The sequence below is a fragment of the Fusarium venenatum genome (assembly GCF_020744135.1).
Source record: "Fusarium venenatum strain MPI-CAGE-CH-0201 chromosome Unknown EDB82scaffold_3, whole genome shotgun sequence".
NCBI lineage: Eukaryota > Fungi > Ascomycota > Sordariomycetes > Hypocreales > Nectriaceae > Fusarium > Fusarium venenatum.
This window is the reverse complement of record NW_027072131.1, coordinates 2,635,766-2,652,179: the sequence shown is the minus strand read 5'-3', so window position 1 is coordinate 2,652,179 and position 16,414 is coordinate 2,635,766. Positions and strand designations below refer to the sequence as shown.

Here is a 16,414-nt window from a genome sequence, read left to right as displayed (position 1 = left end):
ACTGACGCGAAGCAGAAAAACCAACGACGCTAAAAAATAAAGAGTTGAGAGATGGATAGAAACTTCAACTATCATCCAAATGAGTTCCTCTACTATAATCGCATAGGAGAAGTAGTAGACATACCTATTTCTGGTGCAATTTGAGGTTTGTTGCTGGGCCGACTGTATGCAAACGCCAAGAAGGACAAAGACGACTAAATAAAGTCTGGAAAAATATAGTCATAGGAATAATAAGGCAGAAAAATGAGGAAAACTTTATTAAGCAGTCAACAATCAATAAAACCCGAGGGATAATGTGCTTCGATAATATCAGTTTCGATGTTTGTTGACTTGCGGGTTCTGTTTGTCTGTAGTTAGGTAGGTACTGTATGTAACCTTGTGGTGGGCCAGTCGAGTTCGTAGTCAGTACAGCAAAAGTGTTACACGAGACGGGCTCGACAAGTTTATAGTAACACAGTTACTTAAAGAAGATAATAACTAGATTCAAAGCTGAAAGAAATATCATATGTTAAAAGTAAACATTGATCATCTATCTCCTGAATGAGTTGGTGTTGTAAAGTTACAAAAAAGACAGGGGCAAGACTGTCTTGAGGGTGTGGTGAAGCTTAGATAGTGCAAGACTTGATGCTGAGTGACTAATATTTCAATGATCTAATATAACAGGGCAAACTAAAAGACTACAAAGCGAGCAAAGTCAAGTAATGATGTTATGGTAGTATTAGTCTATGTTCTATATCATTTCATAGATGGCAATCCTCTAGACGCGCATCTGGTTGCTCAATATACTGTCCAAATATGTGCCCCACTAACAGATCCTAACGACAATAGAATGGTGCTGTAATGTGGCTGATGCTGGTGGTGAGACTTTGGTGTGCCTGTTTCAGAAATGAGCCAAGGCCAAAAGGGACCAGGATCTGGACCTGAAGCCAAGACCCGGCAATCGTTCAAAGATTGCGTAATTGGTGGGGGATTTTGACTCAAGTGCAGAGACAAAGAAGACATGTAGATAGAAGTCCTGTCGCATCTCGATAAGTCTTTGCCTCTGTCATCGCTTGGACTCCAATCCTGGTACACTCAAACCCGTTCTCATATCATCGCCCTCTCATCGTCTGTGTCGTCTCTCATTCCATCCCTTCCAAGGATCGCCCCATTCTTCCTGTTTCCGTACATAATATCCCGGCGATTTGTCACCGCAGCAGCTCGTTATCAAACCGACGCATCAGATTCAACATCGCCTTCATTAGATCATTCAACATTCAATAGCAGATAGCCTATTTGGCTTCCGCCGCGACAACAAATGGGGCAGGCCGTCGTGTAGGTGTGAGACTTCGGCTGTGGCTTCGTGTCGTTGCCTTGGGTGTCTCCCACTCAACCATGGGGTGCTCCTTGATTTGTGCCTCCTCCGCGGTGTTGGTATTGTATATCAGGTACTGGAAACCAAGGAAGAAGTCGCATGACGCCTGGAACATACCCGAGATCTTGAAAGACCAAGGGATCTCGGATTTTGATGTGAAGAACCAGAACAGCTTCATGGTGTCTCCGCCAATCCAAGCAGCAAGAACTGATAATCGTAGACCCTTGGATGATTTGGTTCGCGCATTGATCAAGATCTGAGGAATGGGCAGTGTAGCCTCCACGCCGAGTCCAATGCATCCAATGGCGTTGGCGTACACAGCATAGAGCCCAGGCATCTGGGAAAGGAGAAGTTCAAGAACAACGAGAGCAGCGGCAAAATACATGATAGCTTGCCAGTACCTGTATTTGATTAGCCCAATGATACTCATGCAATATTGGTGACGCAATACCTACCGCCGGGGAGATCGCCATTGCCAAAAGTTATAGGGGCGCTGGAAGCCCATGAGGCTGTCGTCGGTGCCAGCAAAAGGCAGACCAGCATCACCGCCTTTAGTGGGTGGGGGAGGTCGGAAGTCGAGAGCGACCTTGAGGAGAGCCACTTGCACGACAACCATCAACAGGGACTGAAGGAGTAAGCTCGTATCGTATTGAGCTTGTGGCCAGTAAAAGATTCTGCATTCGGGAAACACGGATCAGTCGCAGTCCACGCCAATCGCATTGGGCTAGGTAAAACAAACCTGAGGAAAGACGCGACCAGCATAATAAGAGGAATATCGAGAGAAAAGCCTGCGCTGGTCTTGTTTCGGTACATGGAGACAATTTGGTCGGCGTAGGAGAGAATAGGCGACATGACGATAAAGAAGGGGGCCACCCAGGCCGTGAGCTCCATGACCCATCCTATGAGACCGTCTGCCATTCTGCCGTTTGTTTATCCAAGTCCAGGAGATCGAGTCGGACGCAATGAAGCAGCAGTTGTTGAAGGAGATTCGACGCGCTGAGGTTCGAGGCGAAGCCGATAAGATTTACGTGGACGATGGTAGGTTCATTCGAAAAATTATATGCAAGTAAAAATTGACACTATGTAGCCAACTGATTGATGTATGTTGTGGTACAATGCAATGCAAATTATGCGAATGTTAAGATTGATTATAGAAGAATAAAAGAGAGGATGGAGGAATGAAAAGTCCCGAGTCAAGTCAAGAGGCGCTGGTTGAGTCGGAGTGGGTGCAGCAAGGGTAAAGGGGAAAGACCCGACAGTCTACTAAGCCAGTCTCGTAATTTTGATAGTGGTCGTTCTAGAAGGCATGGCTTTTGCTCTCGCCCAATCAGGGTCTAGGCTGTGGTGAGCATCGGTTATCCCCGCTGGAGGTTTAGTGTGCAGAAGCTTAGCTAGAGGCTCTGCCCAACCCTGGCAAGGAGTAAAAGCCCCCAAATTTCGCCCTGTCACCAGTGCAGAACGGCCCGGGGGATGAAAGCGGCCGGCAGTTCTACGATTGGACCAATAAGAGACTACACAGGCTGCATGGGTGTTGGTTTCTACGGATCCAGTGAGCTGGGATAAGTTCCCATTCCAGGATATATGCTCAGACTGGATTGGCTCGACTTGAGTGAGACACACGCGTTCGTCCTCCTTCTTTCTGATGCATGTCTACAAATATCTGTATCATAGACTAGGTACTTATATTGTCTTAATCCGTAGCAACTCTTTATGCCTCTAGATATCCTCGGCGGGTTCCTCTAAAACTTAGACTAATATATCATCGGAATAACGGCTGCTCCCATCGCTGGCTGGTGGAAATTAAGGCAGAGCAATATACGATCAACGTTCTCGTATGGAACACGCTTGCTTTTGGCCTGTGCTTTGTATGTATCCTTGCCGGACTGGGGAAGATGGCTGTCGTCAACAAAAGCCACACGTGACAACCTGCCGCTTGCAGACATTCAGCACTTGATTTCAACTCTTGATTCGTTATATGGAAACAAACTTGGAGCATAAGATTTGATGGCAAAAAGCATCAGTATTGCTTATAAGTAAACCGAATTGCATGCAGTGATACCCCGTACTCAATGATATAAAGGAACTATGTGATATCGCTAATCGTGCTTGCCGAGCGTCTCACTATAGGACTCGGTTGCAATTTCATCAGGGAGGTAATTCGAAGTTCATATATAGGTAGGTAGGTACTTAACATGTGATTTATAAACTTCGCTTATCATTGCCTTGGGGTTTACACAACTAGACCCATTCTCGCAATAACATTTTCTTTGCCACTACCAACACTCCTTAGCAGTTCCCTTATAAAAAAGTAGTTGGAGAGTATCTGCTAAAGCACTGTAGCTTTGTTATTGTCAAAAAAAAATTAATTTATATCTACCATTGTATACGTATTTCTAAAGCCGTTATTGATGAGTATAAACTATTGCTCGTCTCCCTATCTCTCCATGCGTTCGTCCACGGGACAGCATGTTACAGAATCAATCCCATATCATCTTTGAAAACAAAGCGGCTGGGAACAGTAGAACCAATACGGGTTTGAACGAAATCTTGCATTGAAGCTTCGATTGCGCCTCAAGCGAGATATCGCATCGCAAGCACATATTTGACGCCGTTGAGCAAGAATGTATGTGACGTTTGAATGTCAGTGTGATCTATACCGAAGTCTTTACCATATATATATATATATATTTTTTTTTTTTAAAAAAAGATCAAAGTTCTGATCGCAATACATGGAGATACATACTCCTATTAATTCAAAGCCCTCGCTCTTTTCTGCATCACGTCACGTTGCTTGTCTATCTAGGAACCAGTCAGGCATTCATTGCATTGCTTTACTATTGTTTTCAAACAGTATATGCTGCATGCTATTGTTCATTGGCCACTTAAACAATATTTTTATTTGCTTAGCGAGGTGGGCTATTGGTTATGCTATTGTTCAAATTCATTGCCAGTTTTTGGCACTGGCAAAAGGCCGTTTGACTGTTTATCAATTCCCATCACTGCCAGCTCCATGCTATATCCCCCCCTCTTCACCTCCGCAACTCAGCATCCCCCTCCAAACAAACTTCTTCTCTCCTTCATATCCTGCTCTCCATCGCCTTTGAGCAACAACAAAAACTGCAAACACGATGGAGTTCCCTTTCGGCTATGAGAGACGGGAACGCCCTTCTCGAGCTGCAGCTCCCACAAAGAACATGAAAGACCCTGATTCTGAGGATGATGACCAGCCTATCAGGCCCCAAAAATCGTCTTCAGCAGGAGTCATCCGTACCGATAATGACAACCCCAGTGTCGGCTTTAGCCCTGATTCGATCACAGTCATCTCGGCACAGAGCAGTGCTCCGTCCATAACAACACTCAACCGACCATCTTCCCCTAAGAAAAGAAGTAACCCCGAAGCTGACAGCGACTCTCCGACCAAGAAGTCACGCAAGATAGTGATCAAGGCTAAGAAGTCCAACCAAGCCGTGATTCCAGGGCTTTCGCAAGCCGGCACCACACCGCAGCCAGCCTCCGGCAGCATCCCTGAGATTGAGGCTATGCGCAAATGCCTCATGTCTTTGGAGAGTCGCATAAATCAGGATGCAGCGGACCGCGACGAGGCTCAGAAAAAGATTACTCTGATCGAGCAGAAGTTGCAGGATGCCCAAGCGGCCAAGACGGATGAGAAGGACCTCACCCATCCTGCAGATGACCAAGACCTACGCAAAGAAAACAAGGATCTGCTCAAGGGAAACCAGAAGCTCAAGATACTCATGGCAGAGCAGAACCATTTTATCGCCACCCTGAAACAGGACCGCATCACCCCGTCCGGCTTTAAGCTGATGGACTGTGACGTAGAGCAAGGATGGAAGGGAATCGCGTTCGAGATTAGCAACTTTGTTTTTCAGGTCCTCACCAAGAAGCCGTACGGAGACCAGGCACCTCCAGGAGCGAACCTGAAAGACGTCGAAGCACTCAAGAAGCAGCAGAAGAAGAACATTCACGCGGCACCTTTCCAATTCCAGCGTTACATTTGGTTGCATCTCGTCACGGACATCTTCCAGGCTGGGAAGGCTACCTGGGGAGGTCCCACAGGCAATGCGTTCCATCGCTATTGTTTGGACATATCTGGTACGATTTGATCATCCCTTCCCCTTTCCCCATCTAACACGGACAATTTTCCAGAAATTGACTTTGACGGCATGACGCAGCTGAGTACATTCAAGTCCAGTCAAGCCGAGCTACTGTCCAAGTCATTCGATGACCATAACCGCGAAGAGGCCAAGAACATTGCACGGGAGATGGCACTGACTCTTGAAATTTTCATGGATCCCGATGAAATGAGAGAAAGAGCAAGCCCGAAGAAGCGTCTTTGGCATATAGTTCGCAAAGCAGTAGAACTGAACGACAAGTTTCTGCGATCCAGGGCATTTTACCTCACCAACTAGCTAGTACACGACGATTGGGAATGGGATGACCTCGATATCCGTTACTACACGGGAGAGGCAGGCGGAGTCAAGAACGTGGGTGTTGAAATTTCGCCCCGACTTAGGAAGATTGGAAACGCCGATGGCCATCATTTTGACGAAGCACTGGAGATGTGCCAGCCCATGGTGACGGTACATCTCTCATGAGGAACATCAAGGCAGACTGTAGCGAAGTACTAAGTCATGCGAATTGGGAGCAAGGTGTCGCTGGTCGTTCCTGGTACGGTTGTCAGGAAGACGAATTTGGGCCAAGGCCAGGATGCATGGCCAGCCTTGTATGGAGCGAAGCCCCAGGTGCTTTGAGAGAGCATGCATGTAGCTAAGGGCTGCCTGTGGATGGTTGCCTATTGTTGATGTTCCTGATTCAACCCAGATCGATATCGAGTACTCTCGGATGGGTAACCAGGGCTGGGTTATTGTGAGAGAGAACAGATAATTGTAGAATTGAAATTGACATTTTATAGTGTTGAAACCACTATGAATGTGATTCATCATGATATCGTGTCCATGTCAATCGATAAGACGTTGATCAAGAGCTTGTAAAGTGGGCCAACATCATGGATGCCTCAGGCTTGAGCCATCTTTGGACACCGCCCTATCCAAGGGAAGGGGTCCAGAACACCCTGTCTTGGCAGCATCGCATCAACTCGATCTCCAACTAAGCATTAAGGATCAAGTTTCTTTTTCCTTGTTCATTTCTGCCAACCTAGATGATACCACGTTGATAACATACAACCAAACATAAAAAAGGTACATCCCCCTCATCCATGATAGCTCTATATTCAACTAACTTCAACCCCTCCCTCTCTAGACCTCATCATGCCTGCTGTTCCTCAAGATGCGCCCGAGTCCGCTGGACAAATCCCCGCGCCCGAAAAGTCAACTCCTACCTTCAAACCCGAAGATGTGACCGTCATCTTTGTTCTCGGCGGCCCTGGTGCCGGTAAGGGTACCCAGTGCTCCAAGCTCGTCTCTGAGCACGGCTTCACCCACCTTTCTGCCGGCGACTTGCTGCGCGCTGAGCAGGAGAGGCCCGGTTCCCAGTATGGCGACCTCATCAAGGACTATATCCGCAACGGCCTCATCGTTCCCATGGAGGTGACTATTGCTCTCCTCGAGAACGCCATGTCCGCTGTCCTCAAGGAGACAGGATCGCAGAAGGGCCGCTTCCTCATTGACGGTTTCCCTCGTAAGATGGACCAGGCTGTCAAGTTCGAGGAGACCGTCTGCCCCGCCAAGCTTGTCCTCTTCTTCGACTGCCCCGAAGATGTTATGGAGTCCCGTCTCCTCGAGCGCGGCAAGACCAGCGGCCGCGATGACGACAACGCCGAGAGTATTCGCAAGCGATTCCGCGTCTTTATCGAGACCAGCATGCCTGTTGTCAACCACTTTCAGGAGGTTGGCAAGGTTCTGAAGCTTGATGCTACTCCTACCCCTGATGAAGTCTATGCCAACACCGAAAAGGCCCTCGCCGAGCGGTTGGGATCCAGCTTCTAAGGCATGCATGAATCGAACATACATTGTACTTCGGGGGAGCTGTCCTGGAGTCGGACCCCGTGTTTAGACTAAGACCCTAATAATATCCAAGCTTATAAAAGACTTAGATCTCGCGTCTAGAACAGTAATAGAAAACCCATGATTATACTGTATCTACAATGTATTCCTCTGGAAATACTGCCTTTTCCAGCTACCACTGATACAAGCTTTCTTCAATTCTCATGAGACCCCTATCCTAACCTACCTACCTGATCCCATTTCAACTTACTTGCTCAAAAGGGTATACATAACCATCATTACTAAAGCCCAACGCCCATGTTGTTGTCGTTTCCTGATCATCGCCAATTCCTGTTCCTTACAAACTTGCACAATCAGTTGTCGTCGTACATTTTCATCAAACCAGCTTTGATGTCCGTCATCTGTTTTCTGTGCATCTTTTCGCGATTCTCCAATGCTGTGATTCGCTCCTGTAAGGTCGCAATCTTCTCATCTTTGGCCTTGAGACTTGCCCGGGCGGTATCACGTCCCAGCATGATACCCTTGGTTTGGCGTGCGGCAGTGGTCAGGATATTTTGCACAGATGACAGGATCTTTGGGTCAACTTTTTGACCTCGCAAAAGGCTCATGACCCCATCCATTACGTCGTAGTCTTTCTCAAGAGGGCTACTTGGAGGAAGCCCTTGCTGTCTGGATGGTGTCTTCGAGGGTGTTGTGTTGGCCGAAACGGTAGCGGATGACATGGTATCAGTGTACCGCGAAGGGGTTTCTTCGAAGGAGACTTGCTTTTGTCTCTTCGACTCGCTGGTAGGAAATAGGGTGCGCGAAACAGAAGGTGTTGGCAACCCCGAAATGACATCGGTAGAGCGCGAAGTGCTAGGCGTAGTGTATCGTTTCTGGACAGCCTTCTCAGCACTTTTGTCCGCAATAGCAGCCATCTGACGCTCCTCATCCGATCCTAAATCACTAAACTCTACGTCATCCTCTTCAAAAATGTCCCGGCGTCTCTTGACCGGTCCACGAGACGGCGTTTCAACAGCTGCTGATGGCAAAGTAGACGATTTTGAAGAACCCGAAGCTTGTATTCGGTTCATGGTAGACTTTGGCATAGGGGTATTGGGCTCGGAGTCTTCACCAGACTCTGTGCTATCAGCAGAATCTTCGTTACTCTGGTGTCGCCTAGGAGTAACTCGATAGCCATATGTCACAAGAGATTGCTGGGTCATGGGAGGAGGTCCGGATCTGGCAGAGTCATCACTTTTTCGGGGGGTCCTCAGACCGTTCTCGCGAGTTTTAGCCTCATCTCTCCAGAGAAAGAAGTTGCAGTCATCGCATTTCCAAAAAAGCTTGCCATTGTTGGGTCCTATCTTCTTGACTTCACGTAGTGTAGCCTTTTGACGAGGCTCACAATTGCCTATGAGGTTGTTATTATCAGAATAAAAGACCCTAAAGAATCCAACACTTACACCACCAATGACCATCGCTGTAACGGCCCTTCGGAAGACGCTTCTTCTGTGATCTCGGCGTCTGGGGGTCTCGCTGACGTTTGAACCGTGGAGTTGAAGGCATGCTGAGCTGTCGTTGGCCCAGCAACCAACTATACAAACAGATTCAAGACAGAAGTCTACAACAAGACCAGGTAGAGGAATGTTTTGGCAGTATCAACAAATGGTTTCAAGAGGAAGAATGTTGGCGTCAGAGCGGGAACCACTGTTGAGGATTGTACCTGAGCCTATGCGGGGTGGGATCAAGCTGAGGTTAGGTGTGGAAAGTTAAGCAACGCAAATGAGAGGGGCTGGTTGGGCGGCTATCAAGCCACAAAACTATATGCCAACCGTGAAACAACGACGTTTATGCCCGTTGTTTCAGCAGCCACATGTTCTTCGTGCGTATAGATAGATGGTTTCGTTCTTAAGACCGTACCTATAGTCGGTCTATACAGATACCTAGGGATTATACTAATGTACTGATGTAAGTAGGTACCTAGGCGTGTACTCAACCCATGTTCTTTTTATGACTTAAACAACCCGACAACAACTGACTTGCTCTTCCCGACTATGTTCTAACAGCATGTTCATATTATCATCTTATAGGTCTAACTATATCAAGCCTGGGATGAATTTTGTGATCTGATATTAATATGTTAATTCACTACCTTAGTTTGGATAAGAGTTTGAATGCGTTTGGTGTCACGTGATCATACACTCATTCTCGCCTGATTTTGCTATGATGCTCTCTTCTCATGTCTCTCATCGCCATCACTATCTCAAACAAACGTCCAGCGGCCGACCATTTTTTTTCCAGACACCAATTTCGGGTGAAATCAGTCTACTTATCTAGATACTTTAGTTGATACAAAACAACTCAATTACCGATGGCTTCACGCATGTCTTTATTCACCGGGCGCCTCGCCGTCTCGACTGCTCGACTCACTCCTCGCACATCGTCTTTGGCCGTTCAATGCAACCGGCCTTACTCTTCTCAGCCCCCAAAGCCTCGTCGCAATGATGAGGTCAAGTTCTGGCCATTCTTGGTTGTAGCTCTCGTGGGAACTGGGGGCTACGTTGCCCTTGTCAATCGTCGTAGTGGTGCGTTTATTATTGATATTTATTCCTAATCTAATGCCTCCCATAATGGTACGATGTATCAATATCCGTATTTCAGTTTGTGACTGAGACGGGTTGCGAATTCGCACTTGACTGCATTTTGGAATTGATTATCAGCTCAAACCCTGACTTCATATATAGGACGGATACACAACCCAGACCCTCACAAAAAGTTTACATCATCCTTTTAATTAATTTCGCCCCGGGTCTATTGTAGCTATCAGGGCGGCATACAATATGTATTATACCAAATACCAAATCTCACAGCAACAATTCTATGAACCAGCCCCACGGAGCTCCCGTTGTGTTTAACAAGCATTCATTTTTGATTCTATATCTTGGAAGACAAGTGCCGTGACACCATCTTCTCTTCAATGCTGGGAAGTAGAAAGCCAATATGCTCATGAAACCGGCTACGCCATTCGCAACCCCTCGTTCGCTGGATTTCCTCATGTGCCCAACGATGTATTAACACAAAGCAGGTATAACAATGTCCCCCATTCCCAGAAAAAGCCCCCTCATTTTGCTTCCCCACGACTGCTCTAGTCTCGTTTTTGATCGTATCCTAGCACTTCCGTTCTGCGTTTAATCGTCATCTTCCGTTCGCTCCTTAGGCTCTCGAGGCTCGCGGGGTTCGCGAGGTTCGCGAGGCTCCCGGTTCTGGTTCTGTCGGCGTCGGTCCTGGGCACCGCCCATACCAACGTTGGCGACCTTTCGCTCCAACTCCTGGATCTCGCGCTCCTTCTGGGCCTTGGCATTGACCTGTTCTTGGCGCAGGACGCCAAGGACGTTCTGCAGAGTTGTCCTCCAGTGGTCGACTCGGTTGGCCAATTCTTGGTACTGCTTTTGACCGAACACACGGTATGTGACCTTGTGAACGAGGAACTTTTGACGCTGCTGGGAAAGTTTACCCTCGACGAGACCAGCGCGAATCACATCGATAGCCCACATCTCAATCTCATCCTCGGGGATCTGCAGAGCCTTGGTGATCTTGGAATATTCAATTTCGCGGCTGGGAGTGGAGGCGGCCAAGCTGGAGAATGTCAAGAGGCGCATCTTGCGGTGGAGCTTCTCGTGGTCCAGGCTCTCCTTCTCGACCCAGCCCTGGTGCTCATCGTTGAAGTCGTTGTAGTCCTCGAGGTCCTGCTCAGCAAAGATATCGAGAAGTTGCGAGTAGACTGGGTGGGAGTCGCTGAGGGCCTGCACGCTGGGAATGCCTCGGAGATCTTGGAAAAGGAAGTGGTTGCTGGAGGTAAGGGCCTTCTTGACAGCACGAAGGGACAATCTCTGGGCGTCTTCGGAGGAGATGGCGTCGCCGTCGAATGTTCTGAGGGCCTTGACAACGTACTCGTAGGCTTGTCTGTCAAATGTTTAGTAAGTCGTATTGCGAAGCAACAATGCAGGTGCGGCTATCCCTGTAGAAAGATATCAAAACTGGAACAGTGTGGATATCACAAACAGAATAAATCGCACGCCGTATGTCAGGGCGTGAACTTACTGCTCCTCGCCAGCCTCAAGGGCAACCTCGGCAACCTCCTCGTAGATCTTTCGCTGGAAATCGGCATCGGTTCCCCAAGTAGCGAGCCACTCGGGGAGCTTATCGAGGTATGTGCGCAGACTTTCAAACATGGCATGCGACCTCAAGAACTTGAGAATTTCCATAAAGACACGGGCGCGGACGGGGTTGCTGGGTTCGAGCAGGTTGAAGACGGTGGTCAGGGCGTTGAGTGACAGACCAACGCCGTGAACGGGAGAGTTGACGAGCGGCTTAGCAAAGGTGGTGCAGAGAGTAGGCAGGAACTTCTTGGGGTCGGAGGACTGCAGAACCAAATGGGTCATGAGGTTGGAAGCGGCGGTATACTCCTTCTCGGGGACAGTGTTAAGGGCCCCAGATGCAGAGACCAGCTTGGACAGAACCTCCTCGTTGGAAGGCTGCTTCTCCTGGCTCAGAAGCTGCTTGGCGTCCTCAGCCTTGAGGTACTCGGCCATCTCGGCGGCGAGATCCTCGAAAGATCCATCAACAAAGACCAGAGTGGGCTGGCCGGCAGTCTTGGTATCGGCCATGTTTGCCTTAGACTCCCACGCGGGGGGATTTTTCGATCTAAAAAGTATCGGTCGCGGTAGTCGTCGAGATTCTCGTTCCGGCCTCGGATATGCGGACGAGAAGTAATGAAATTAGCGAAGACCGGGGCGGAAGGGACGATCTCGAAGCGTTCGTTTGTAAGGTCGACGAGCGGAATAATGTGAAGTTTCTCGTCCCAGGCGAATAGCCCTCTCTAGTGGGGCCCTTACACCCCGCCAGATAGGTTTTCTCTATGTGTGGGCGCTAAGCGATAAGTCACGTGGAGATAACAAGCTTATTCAAGCTTTTGTAGGTACGTTTTGATGAAAGCCAACAAGTAATTCAACAGTTCATCTGGTATCACATATTGTAACTGTATAAGACGAGGTTGCAATAAATAAAAAAACACGAGACTTTTGGTACGCTTTCAATAGTTACTAAATGCTTAGCATCAACCCTCTTTCCCCATAATCCACCTCCCCCATTCTCTATGAGACATCATGTACTCAAGGAAACCAGACAAACAAAGTTACCCATAACAAACCCCAGTGATCCTTCCTGTACTGCCTCTATGGAAATTTCGCCGTAGAATAAGAAATATCAAGAAAATACTCAACAGAAACCCAACACCGATACCGGACCTACCAAGCCACACGAAAACATTCGATTCGACAATTGCAATACTGTTGGTTTATCGCTTGGCTTTGCTTGCCTTGATCTTCTCGCCATTGTCACCTGTGGGGTAAATGCTCGAGTCATCGTCCGGGAATAGTTCTTGGTCGCCCTTACCTCCCATCTCGATGAATTCGTCTGGTGCTCGTCGAGAAGCAGGATCAGACTCTTTTGAAATGTTTGTGACACGGCCTTTGTTCTTTGCAAATACCTTGACGGGTCGCTTGTCCTTGCCAGCATCGATTTGAGCGGTAACTTCAACAGTGTTGAGTGATGACAATAATGTTCGTTCACGGGCAGGAGCTCTTCGGTTGACTGCGAGGCCGGCAATACCGCCCACCAAGCCACCAGTGCTATCGTTGACGGAGGGGGAGCTCTGTGTGAGCCAGGGGTGCTGCAAGCACTGGTCAATCGTGTACCTCTTCTCGGGATCGACAATCAACATTGAGTCAATCAAGTCAACTACATAAGTCAGCAAGCCCCTGTTTCAAGTTCAGTATGGTAGGACTTACGGGCTGGGTCTCCAACAGAATCCCAGTACGGCGATGGATAGTCGAAACGGCCGCTCTTGATCTGTTGCGAGAGTGTGAAAGGGAAGTCGCGCGAGTAGAGTTCATCGGAGAATGGTGGGAAACCACACAGGCAGATGTAAAGAACAACCCCCAATGACCAGACGTCGACAGCCTTTGTGTACTTGCGTTGCTTAGAGTCGGCAAGGATTTCCGGTGCGACATAGCTAGGAGTTCCGCAGAGTGTGGTTGTGAAGGATTCCTCTCCGATGATCTTGGCCAACCCGAAATCCGCCAGCTTCACGTGGAGATTCTTATCTACCAACAAGATGTTCTCAGGCTTGATATCACGGTGCACAATGTTGCGTTCGTGCTAGGCAAACGGTCAGATCTGTATAATCCGCAAGAGGGCATCGACCCAAGATAGAACAACTTACCAAGTACTTGATACCCTGGAAAAGCTGCACGAACAACTTCCTAGACTCATCTTCGCTGAGCTTCTGCTTCATTACTATGAAGTTGAACAGCTCTCCTTCTGGCGCCAATTCGAGCACCAAGTAGACGCGATCTCGTTCGTTAAACGTGTCCTTCAAACAAAGGACATTGGGGTGGCTGACGCCCATGAGAACACCGATCTCCTGTTGCAAGCCCTCCGTCTTGGAGCGATCCTCAACCCCCGGGTGTTTTGTGAAGATTTTGACAGCAAAGCGTTGCCCAGTCGTCTTCTCGACGCAAAGGTAGACCTCTGCAAAATGGCCCTTGCCAAGTTTCTCGAGAAGAGTATACTGTTGTAGGAAAGCGCTGGTTTGGCGAGTCTGGGGGTACCGGAAGACGAAGCGCGCCTTACCGTGAACCGCAATCTCGTCCTGCTCCTCCAATTCACGGCGTTGGTTTCGTCCTACAATGGCCTCGTTGACGTATGTACCGTTACTCGACAAGTCTTCGACGATCGCCACTGTGTCGTTACCCTTGTTTTCAGTGAAAAGAAGGCAATGTCTGTTCGATACAATGCCATCGTTGACGACGATATCTGGCAAATGGTTAGTAACAAGAAAGTGACCTACAATCGCTCTGCTACTTACCACACTCAGGATGACGACCGATCAGATAGCCGCCAGAAGGAGCGCCCTTCTCCTTCTTTTTCTCAAAGGTCTCTTCATCTTTCATGGCTGCTGATTTGCCGTTCTTGTCGTTTGTGTTATTCTCATTCTCTTTCTTCGCCGCATCGGCAACTGTATCTGGCAATGGACATGCGCTTCGCTTCTTCAACACGATGGGCTTATCTCCGTACTTCGGATCCAAGGGAACAAGGTATCCCCAAACACCCTCGCGAATCTCATCTTCGATATCGTCTGAAATGGCGGGGTGGCGATCAACGAACTGGCTCAACGGCTGCGTGTCTTGGGGCGGAGAGGACAGCGCTTGGCTCTGTGAGTTGTCTTCGGATTTTTTAGGAGTGCTCTCGTTTTCCTTCTTTTTCGGAGAAGTCACAGCAGAGTGCTTGTTGACCTCGCTGGAGTCATCGGTAAGGTGTGTGAGAGGAGATGGAAGGTGTTGTTTGTTAACAACAGGAGTCTTGTCTGCGTCACCCTCGAGGCGCTCGGTTCTGCGAGGCTTCTTAGTCTCTGTCTCGTCATCCGGCAGCGAGCCCTGAGAAGGTGAAAGTTAGCGACAAGCGGCATGGGTAAAGCGCGACACGAGATGAAATAATGGATGTAAACGGGTCCAAAGGAATCTAGCATCAAGGCGACAGTCAAAGAAGAATGCCACTATTCAAGGTTGAAATAAAAGAGTGAGGGAAGGACTAACGCGCTGACGCTTCAATTGGCTCTTCTCTGGCTGCGGAGCCATGATGGTAGCTATACTGTACGGCCCAGTAGGGAAACCAAAGAGTAACAGATTGTAATAGTTAACGGTTGAGTGATACAAGTTAATGTGCTGATAATAACGGTAACGCTATTCGGTGGGGTTCTCCGGTAGTTGTGATGCCTTGGAAGAAGGGGAAGAGAAGAAAAGGGAAGATTATGGACAGGAGGAAGTCGAAACGAGCAAGGGCGTGAATCGAGCCTGGGCCAGGATGAAAGTACCTATTGTGGTGTTCCTGCTGAGCGAGCCGGGAGCCTAGAGCAGCTAGCTCAAGCTAAGGTACCTCAGTGCGACAACTGCCTAGATGGTGCCTGTCATTTAATTGGATCCAAACCAAGCCACTTTGAACAGCCTCGATGGAATTCGAGTCACAGATTTTAAAGGGTAAAAAAAAGTCTGGGCTGGTAAAGTAACATTTGTTTTTCTACTTATGCCAGTAAATTTTACATTTAAAATGTTCAAGAAACAATAATAGTGCTCATTCGGCCTGCTCAGGAAACGGAGAGAAGTCACGTTCAGTGCCATTTTTTGCCTCGTGAAATTGTCCATGACAGCATCGGTCGGCCCATCGCCTCGTCTCTTGTCTCTTGCTCACCTGTAAGGGGTGGATCAAACCTTTAAACCCACTGCAAATGGATCTCTCAGTCTTGCGTTCCAGTGGATCCCCTAGGTAAGAAGCGAGGCGTCGTTCATCATGTGAGCATCCAGTTAAAATCAATCCGTCTCTCGAAAGCAACGGCAAAACTCCCCGGTGGCAGTGTGCCTTACAAGTGGATCGATCCTTAACCAAGATGACATAACTCATGTAGAGATTAGAACAGATCGAGATATCAACTCACGCCCAGCGTACAGATGATCCCGAGTCTGGAAAATTCCACCACAAGTTACATACAAACCAGCCTACCTAGGCTGTGGTATTCTCCTTGTAATATCAACCCCATGCACTAAATTCTGTTCATGCATATCATCACCTGTCGATCCCGAGTCACGCCGCCTCTGTGTCTCTCTCTCTCGCCTGCCATCGTCACGCGCTCATAACAGCAATGGCTTCTCTAACATTGTCAGCCCTTCGCTCCATCTCGCGACAGCCAATTGATGGTGGGCTATTTCTTTGATACACTTGTTAGGAAATTACGAACCAGTGAGACTGATCAGGGTGAGCACAGCATTTATAATAAAACACAGTTTCGACTTGACATTACCATTATTCAATATCATGCCATGCATGGCCAAGTCTTTCCTCGTGATAAGTAGGTGTAAAGTAACCAATAGGAACTGCCGATAGCCAACGACCCGGCCTGCGTGCCATAATGCTGCTATTAGAGACATGTGTGCCACTGTGCTTCCTTCAAACATCCAAAGATACATAAAATATGCTCAAA

General features: G+C 48.2%; 6 protein-coding genes across 6 annotated transcripts; 2 read left to right on the top strand and 4 right to left on the bottom strand.

The window, feature by feature from the left end:
• Nucleotides 1–1,136: 1,136 nt before the first annotated feature.
• EDB82DRAFT_229984 (uncharacterized protein) lies at nucleotides 1,137–2,590 on the bottom strand. Its single transcript, XM_025727107.2, has 3 exons — nucleotides 2,094–2,590; nucleotides 1,810–2,028; nucleotides 1,137–1,755 (listed from the first exon to the last, which is right to left on the bottom strand). Exons 1-3 carry the CDS (start codon nucleotides 2,270–2,272, stop codon nucleotides 1,272–1,274), a joined length of 882 nt encoding a protein of 293 aa, XP_025581608.1. The 5' UTR covers nucleotides 2,273–2,590; the 3' UTR covers nucleotides 1,137–1,271.
• Nucleotides 2,591–4,482: 1,892 nt separating this feature from the next.
• EDB82DRAFT_538356 (uncharacterized protein) lies at nucleotides 4,483–6,326 on the top strand (the record flags this gene model as incomplete). Its single annotated transcript, XM_025727106.2, has 3 exons — nucleotides 4,483–5,467; nucleotides 5,522–5,730; nucleotides 5,785–6,326. The coding sequence occupies 3 exons, from the start codon at nucleotides 4,483–4,485 to the stop codon at nucleotides 5,968–5,970; spliced, it is 1,380 nt and encodes a 459-aa protein (XP_025581607.1). The 3' UTR covers nucleotides 5,971–6,326.
• Nucleotides 6,327–6,331: 5 nt separating this feature from the next.
• Nucleotides 6,332–7,505, top strand: EDB82DRAFT_229950 (adenylate kinase-domain-containing protein). The gene has a single exon (XM_025727105.2). It carries the CDS (start codon nucleotides 6,643–6,645, stop codon nucleotides 7,318–7,320), a length of 678 nt encoding a protein of 225 aa, XP_025581606.1. The 5' UTR covers nucleotides 6,332–6,642; the 3' UTR covers nucleotides 7,321–7,505.
• Nucleotides 7,506–7,691: 186 nt separating this feature from the next.
• Nucleotides 7,692–8,886, bottom strand: EDB82DRAFT_477306 (uncharacterized protein; the record flags this gene model as incomplete). Its single annotated transcript, XM_025727104.1, has 2 exons — nucleotides 7,692–8,731; nucleotides 8,784–8,886. The coding sequence occupies 2 exons, from the start codon at nucleotides 8,884–8,886 to the stop codon at nucleotides 7,692–7,694; spliced, it is 1,143 nt and encodes a 380-aa protein (XP_025581605.1).
• A 1,622-nt stretch (nucleotides 8,887–10,508) lies between these two features.
• On the bottom strand, nucleotides 10,509–11,987 carry EDB82DRAFT_526657 (uncharacterized protein; the record flags this gene model as incomplete). Its single annotated transcript, XM_025727102.1, has 2 exons — nucleotides 10,509–11,283; nucleotides 11,422–11,987. The coding sequence occupies 2 exons, from the start codon at nucleotides 11,985–11,987 to the stop codon at nucleotides 10,509–10,511; spliced, it is 1,341 nt and encodes a 446-aa protein (XP_025581603.1).
• A 341-nt stretch (nucleotides 11,988–12,328) lies between these two features.
• On the bottom strand, nucleotides 12,329–15,506 carry EDB82DRAFT_505280 (kinase-like domain-containing protein). The gene is made up of 5 exons (XM_025727101.2): nucleotides 14,976–15,506; nucleotides 14,249–14,816; nucleotides 13,604–14,196; nucleotides 13,170–13,539; nucleotides 12,329–13,119 (listed from the first exon to the last, which is right to left on the bottom strand). The coding sequence occupies exons 1-5, from the start codon at nucleotides 15,015–15,017 to the stop codon at nucleotides 12,677–12,679; spliced, it is 2,016 nt and encodes a 671-aa protein (XP_025581602.1). The 5' UTR covers nucleotides 15,018–15,506; the 3' UTR covers nucleotides 12,329–12,676.
• Between the last annotated feature and the right edge of the window lie 908 nt (nucleotides 15,507–16,414).

Excerpts from the sequence above, each read along its gene's own strand:
- EDB82DRAFT_229984 (XM_025727107.2), bottom strand. The coding sequence starts at position 2,272 with ATGGCAGACGGTCTCATAGGATGGGTCATGGAGCTCACGGCCTGGGTG. Across the intron at positions 2,029-2,093 it reads CTGGTCGCGTCTTTCCTCAG|AATCTTTTACTGGCCACAAG; the intron begins GTTTGTTTTACC and ends TCCCGAATGCAG. Across the intron at positions 1,756-1,809 it reads CAATGGCGATCTCCCCGGCG|GTACTGGCAAGCTATCATGT; the intron begins GTAGGTATTGCG and ends AATCAAATACAG.
- EDB82DRAFT_229950 (XM_025727105.2), top strand. The coding sequence starts at position 6,643 with ATGCCTGCTGTTCCTCAAGATGCGCCCGAGTCCGCTGGACAAATCCCC.
- EDB82DRAFT_505280 (XM_025727101.2), bottom strand. The coding sequence starts at position 15,017 with ATGGCTCCGCAGCCAGAGAAGAGCCAATTGAAGCGTCAGCGC. Across the intron at positions 13,540-13,603 it reads TCCAGGGTATCAAGTACTTG|CACGAACGCAACATTGTGCA; the intron begins GTAAGTTGTTCT and ends CCGTTTGCCTAG. Across the intron at positions 13,120-13,169 it reads TTCTGTTGGAGACCCAGCCC|TTGACTTGATTGACTCAATG; the intron begins GTAAGTCCTACC and ends TGACTTATGTAG.